Genomic DNA, 6346 nt, shown 5'->3' on the forward strand with positions numbered 1-6346 from the left:
GGCGGGAACCGGATATTTACCGGGGGAAGGGCTGGAACCGGTCCTTTACCGGGGGAGGGGCGGCACCGGTTCCTCCTCCCACGGGGAGGGGTCACTCCCCGGTCCTTCCCCCCCGCGGGAAAGAACCGGAGCCCCTCGGGGGTCTCCGTTCCTTCCCCTCCGGGGGTCTCCGGTTCCTTCCCCCCGCTCCCGGTTCCTCCCGGGGGGGTCTCCGGTTCTTTCCCCCAGCGCTGCCCGGTTCCTCTCCTCTCCCCGGTTTCCACCTCGAGGCTCTCCGTTCCCCTCCCGGTTCCCTCCCGGTGCTCCTGTTCCCCTCCCGGTTCCCTCTCAGGGGTCTCCGTTCCCCTCCCGTTCCTCTCCCGGTTCCCCTCCCGTTCTCACCGAGGAACGGCGATCTCTCCGGGCAGAACGGCAGCGGCCGTGCGGGGTCCGGCGGCTCAGCGGGGCCATTCCCGGTACCGAAACCGGCACCGACCCGGCTGAGGTTGGCGTACACGTCGTGAGTCCGGGAATAATCCACGGCGGGACCGGCGGAGCGACCGAACAGCGCCGTGAGGTTCCGGAACCCGCCCAGCGAGAAATACGCCACGAAGGCGAACTGGCACCCGACCAGCAGCGCCAGCGAGCACGGCCGCTCCAGCAGCCGCCGCAGCATCGCGGGGCCGCCCGGTGTTACCGGAGAGCCGCCCGGTTTTACCGGGGAGCCGCCCGGTGTTACCGGAGAGCCGCCCGGTTTTACCGGGGAGCCGCCCGGTGTTACCGGAGAGCCGCCCGGTGTCACCGGAGAGCCGCCCAAGCGGCCCGGGGCAGCATGGCGGGGGCACCGGGGCTGCGGGACAGAGGGGACAGGGCTTGCAGCGGTACCGGGGGATGGAGCGGGCCCGCTCCGGTACCGGGAAGGGCCCGGTTCAGCCCAATCCGCTCCCGGTTCTGTTTCTCGCACCGAATACCGCCGGTCCCGGTACGGCCCGACCCCAGCACCGCTCTGCCGCTCCCGGTATAGACCTGAGGCCGGTGCTGCCCCGCCCGGCCCCGGTACCTGCTCCCGGCCCCGGTCCCTGCTCCCGGCCCCGGTACCTGCTCCCCGCCCCCGCGCAGCCCCGTTCCCGGTCCTGCCCCGCCCCCCCGGTTCCGGTGCTGCCGGGCCCGGCTCGGCGCTCCGGCCCCCCGGGCAGTCCCCGCGGGTCGCCCCCCGGGCCCCGGCCCCGCTCCGCTCCCGGTACCTGCCCGGGCCCGGCTCAGCCCCGCCCGCCCGCCGCCATCTTGGAGCGGAGGGCGCGGCGTGATGACGTCACAGGGCGGGGGCGCGGCGGGGTCACGCTCCGGGCGGGCGGGGGCGGCCGGGGAGAACCGGGGGGGTCCCGAGGGGGCTCCGGTGGCGCTCGGTGACCCCGGGGCGGGGCGCGGGGCTCGCAACGACCCGGGAGAGCCCGAGAAGGCGTGGTCCGTGACAGCTCCGCCCTGAGGGGCGTGGTCTTACTGGGCGCCGTCGCCGTGGCAACCGCTCCTTGCCCCGCCCCTTCCTAGAATTTTTTTCGCTTCTTCGGTGACGTCACGAAGACGCCGCGCTGTGATTGGGCGCGGGTTTGGTGGGGGCGTGTCCGCGCCACGTGTGTGTCCTTTTCCAGCGGCGGCGTTTGTACGCATGCGCACCCTTTCTGCCCACACCCGTCATGGCGGCGCTCACAGCTGCCCTTGCCCTTCCCAGCCACGGCGTTCCCGCTCCGAACACACGATGGCGGCGCACCTGCCCACACCCACCAAAGAGCCGCTCGCTGCGCCTGCCCTTCCCGCCCACGGCGCCCTCCGCCCCTGCGCAGCGCCAAGGTCACGATGGCGGCGCAGCCCCCCCACACCAACATGGCGGCGCGCTGCCCGCCAGCACCATGGCGACTTGCGCAAGCGCAACGCCCGCAGGCTAATAGCGAGGGCTCTGCCCGTACCCAACATGGCGGCGCCCACAGCGTCTGCCCTTCCCCTCCATGGCGCCCCCCGCGCATGCGCAGCGCCAAGGGCACGATGGCGGCGCTGCGGGCGCTGTGGCGGCTCCGCGGCCCCTCGGGGCTGAGCGCGGCGGGGGCTCGGCTGGGCCCGGCCCCGGCCCGGTGAGCCCCGCCCGGCCCCGGTACCTGCTCCCGGCCCCGGTCCCTGCTCCCCGCCCCGGCGCAGCCCCGTTCCCGGTCCTGCCCCGTTCCCCCCGGTTCCGGTGCTGCCGGGCCCGGCTCGGCGCTCCGGCCCCCCGGGCAGTCCCCGCGGGTCGCCCCCCGGGCCCCGGCCCCGCTCCGCTCCCGGTACCTGCCCGGGCCCGGCTCAGCCCCGCCCGCCCGCCGCCATCTTGGAGCGGAGGGCGCGGCGTGATGACGTCACAGGGCGGGGGCGCGGCGGGGTCACGCTCCGGGCGGGCGGGGGCGGCCGGGGAGAACCGGGGGGGTCCCGAGGGGGCTCCGGTGGCGCTCGGTGACCCCGGGGCGGGGCGCGGGGCTCGCAACGACCCGGGAGAGCCCGAGAAGGCGTGGTCCGTGACAGCTCCGCCCTGAGGGGCGTGGTCTTACTGGGCGCCGTCGCCGTGGCAACCGCTCCTTGCCCCGCCCCTTCCTAGAATTTTTTTCGCTTCTTCGGTGACGTCACGAAGACGCCGCGCTGTGATTGGGCGCGGGTTTGGTGGGGGCGTGTCCGCGCCACGTGTGTGTCCTTTTCCAGCGGCGGCGTTTGTACGCATGCGCACCCTTTCTGCCCACACCCGTCATGGCGGCGCTCACAGCTGCCCTTGCCCTTCCCAGCCACGGCGTTCCCGCTCCGAACACACGATGGCGGCGCACCTGCCCACACCCACCAAAGAGCCGCTCGCTGCGCCTGCCCTTCCCGCCCACGGCGCCCTCCGCCCCTGCGCAGCGCCAAGGTCACGATGGCGGCGCAGCCCCCCCACACCAACATGGCGGCGCGCTGCCCGCCAGCACCATGGCGACTTGCGCAAGCGCAACGCCCGCAGGCTAATAGCGAGGGCTCTGCCCGTACCCAACATGGCGGCGCCCACAGCGTCTGCCCTTCCCCTCCATGGCGCCCCCCGCGCATGCGCAGCGCCAAGGGCACGATGGCGGCGCTGCGGGCGCTGTGGCGGCTCCGCGGCCCCTCGGGGCTGAGCGCGGCGGGGGCTCGGCTGGGCCCGGCCCCGGCCCGGTGAGCCCGCGGGGGACACGGGGACACGGCGGGGAGGGCTGCGGGGAGGCTGTGGGGCTGTCCCCGCTCACCGCCCGGCCCCGCAGGTCCCGCCAGTGGCAGCCCGACATGGAGTGGGCGCAGCAGTACGCCGGGGCCATCATGTACCCGAGCAAGGCCACCGAGAAGTGGGTGCCGCCACCCTGGAACGGTGAGGGGACAGCGGGGAGCCTCTGGGAGAAAGGGGGGAAGGGGCTCTGTCTTTGGGGTGGTCCTGGAGGGGTCTTGAGACCCTAAGTGGGGCTTAAGGAGGACTTCTGGGGGTAGTGTGGTGGTCTGGAGGTCACTCAGGGCACTTTGGGGGTCACCTAGGGCTGTATTAGGGTCATTCAGAACACTTTGGGGTCACTCAGGGCACTTTGGGGTCACTCAGGATCGCCACAAACCCTCAGCAGGTGCTGCTCCCTCCCTGTCCCCAACATTTGGGGGGTTCTGTGCCCTCCCTGGGGGGCCGTCCCCATGTCCCTGACCCCTTCCCATTTCCCTGACCCCTCCCAGGGGTCTGTCCCCATGTCCCCAAGCCCTCCTGAGGGTCTGTCCCCATGTCTCTGACCCCTCCCCATGTCCCTGTGCCCTCTCAGGGTTCTGTCCCCGTGTCCCCGACCCCTCCCTGGGGTTTGTCCCTGTGTCCCTGACCCCTCCCCGTGTCCCCGACCCCTCCCTGGGGTTTGTCCCTGTGTCCCTGCCCCCTCCCCATGTCCCTGTGCCCTCCCTAGGTGGCTGTCCCCAGTCCCCGACCCCTCCCTGGGGTTTGTCCCTGTGTCCCTGACCCCTCCCCGTGTCCCCGACCCCTCCCTGGGGTTTGTCCCTGTGTCCCTGCCCCCTCCCCATGTCCCTGTGCCCTCTCAGGGTTCTGTCCCCGTGTCCCCGACCCCTCCCTGGGGTTCCCCATCGTGTCCCTGAGCCCTGGCACTGTCCCCCCCCCCAGACAAGGACCCCGTGGCCCACAAGAAGGTTTCCAGCCTGACCATCAACTTCGGGCCGCAGCACCCGGCGGCGCACGGGGTCCTGCGGCTGGTGCTGGAGCTGAGCGGGGAGACGGTGAAGCGCTGCGACCCCCACGTGGGGCTGCTGCACCGCGGCACCGAGAAACTCATCGAGTACAAGACCTACCTGCAGGTGATCCTGGGACCCCTGGGATCCCCAATTCCATGGGATCCCTGTCCCTGAAACCCCCATTTCCCCGAGATCCCATTGCCATGGGATCCCCACGTGGGGCTGCTGCACCGCGGCACCGAGAAACTCATCGAGTACAAGACCTACCTGCAGGTGATCCTGGGATCCCTGAGAACCCTGAGATCCCTGGGATCCCCAATTCCTTGGGATCCCTGTCCCTGAAACCCCCATTTCCCTGGGATCCCTGAGATCCCATTTCCCTGGGATCCCCATGTCCCTGTCACCCCCACGTGGGGCTGCTGCACCACGGCACTCATTGAAGCTCATTGAGTACAAGACCTACCTGCAGGTGATCCTGGGATCCCTGAGAGCCCTGAGATCCCTGGGATCCCCAATTCCATGGGATCCCATTCCCTGAAACCCCCATTTCCCTGGGATCCCTGAGATCCCATTTCCCTGGGATCCCTGAGATCCCATTTCCCTGGGATCCCCATGTCCCTGTCACCCCCACGTGGGGCTGCTGCACCGCGGCACCGAGAAGCTCATCGAGTACAAGACCTACCTGCAGGTGATCCTGGGATCCCCAATTCCATGGGATCCCCATCCCTGAGATCCCCAGTTCCATGGGATCCCTGTCGCTGGGATCCCTGAGGTCCCATTCCCTGAAACCCCCATTCCCATGGGATCCCCATTGCCCTGTGACCCCCACACCACAACACCGAGAAACTCATGGAGTACCAGACCTACCTGCAGGTGATCCTGAGATCCCAGCACTCCCAGTATTCCTGGTACTCCCACTATCTCCACTATTGCCACTACTCCTATTACTCCCAGTATTCCCAGTTCTCCCAGTGCTTTGCTGCTCTCATTTCTCCCAGGACTCCGAGTACTCCCAGCATTCCCAGTACTCAAACACTCCCAGCACTCTCAGTACTCAGACACTCCCAGTATTCCCAGTATCCCCAGTACTCCACTGCTCCCAGCATTCCCAGCCCTCCCAGTATCCCCAGTACTCCACTGCTGCTAGTATTCCCAGTACTCCTGGTACTCCTAGCAGTCCCAGTACTCAAACACTCCCAGCACTCTCAATACTCAGACACTCCCAGTACTCCCAGTATCCCCAGTACTCCACTGCTGCTAGTATTCCCAGTACTCCTGGTACTCCTAGCAGTCCCAGTACTCGAACACTCCCAGCACTCTCAATACTCAAACACTCCCAGCATTCCCAGTATTCCCAGTACTTCCAGCCCTCCCAGTGTTCCCAGTATTCCTGGTACTCCCACTATCTCCACTATTGCCACTACTCCTATTACTCCCAGTATTCCCAGTATTCCCAGTTCTCCCAGTGCTCTGTTGCTCTCAGTTCTCCCAGCACTCTCAATCCTCAGACACTTCCAGTATTCCCAGTATCCCCAGTACTCCACTGCTCCCAGTACTCCAGCCCTCCCAGTGCTCCCAGTATTCCCAGTATTCCCAGTTCTCCCAGTGCTCTGCTGCTCTCAGTTCTCCCAGCACTCCCAGTACTCAAATGCTCCCAGCACTCTCAATACTCAGACACTTCCAGTATTCCCAGTATCCCCAGTACTCCACTGCTCCCAGTACTCCAGCCCTCCCAGTGCTCCCAGTATTCCCAGTATTCCCAGTTCTCCCAGTGCTCTGCTGCTCTCAGTTCTCCCAGCACTCCCAGTACTCCTAAACGCTCCCAGCACTCTCAATACTCAAACACTCCCAGCATTCCCAGTATCCCCAGTACTCCACTGCTCCCAGTACTCCAGCCCTCCCAGTGCTCCCAGTATTCCCAGTATTCCCAGTTCTCCCAGTGCTCTGTTGCTCTCAGTTCTCCCAGTACTCCTGGTACTCCTAGCATTCCCAGTACTCGAACACTCCCAGCACTCTCAATACTCAAACACTCCCAGCATTCCCAGTGTTCCCAGTACTTCCAGCCCTCCCAGTGTTCCCAGTATTCCTGGTACTCCCACTATCTCCACTATTGCCACTACTCCTATTACTCCCA

At 67.3% G+C, this 6346-nt stretch overlaps 2 protein-coding genes across 2 annotated transcripts in view; one reads left to right on the top strand and one right to left on the bottom strand.

Moving 5' to 3' along the window:
* The window catches only part of B4GALT3 (beta-1,4-galactosyltransferase 3), a 3942-nt gene extending 2816 nt beyond the window's left edge, over positions 1–1126 (bottom strand). Inside the window, exons 1-2 of the mRNA XM_041481789.1 lie at positions 325–1126; positions 50–293 (exon numbers count right to left, since the gene is read on the bottom strand). Coding sequence (XP_041337723.1) covers positions 50–293; positions 325–655 — 575 coding nt within the window. The 5' untranslated portion in view covers positions 656–1126. The remainder of the gene's footprint in view (positions 1–49; positions 294–324) is intronic.
* Positions 1127–1818: 692 nt separating this feature from the next.
* Positions 1819–6346, top strand: part of NDUFS2 (NADH:ubiquinone oxidoreductase core subunit S2) — an 11336-nt gene continuing 6808 nt past the window's right edge. The window contains exons 1-5 of the mRNA XM_041481790.1: positions 1819–2105; positions 2315–2510; positions 2600–3177; positions 3264–3367; positions 4145–4335. Of these exons, the coding sequence (XP_041337724.1) occupies positions 1834–2105; positions 2315–2510; positions 2600–3177; positions 3264–3367; positions 4145–4335 (1341 nt within the window). The 5' untranslated portion in view covers positions 1819–1833. The remainder of the gene's footprint in view (positions 2106–2314; positions 2511–2599; positions 3178–3263; positions 3368–4144; positions 4336–6346) is intronic.

Source organism: Pyrgilauda ruficollis, unplaced genomic scaffold (assembly GCF_017590135.1).
Source record: "Pyrgilauda ruficollis isolate IOZ18807 unplaced genomic scaffold, ASM1759013v1 scaffold569, whole genome shotgun sequence".
Classification (NCBI taxonomy): Eukaryota; Metazoa; Chordata; class Aves; order Passeriformes; family Passeridae; genus Pyrgilauda; species Pyrgilauda ruficollis.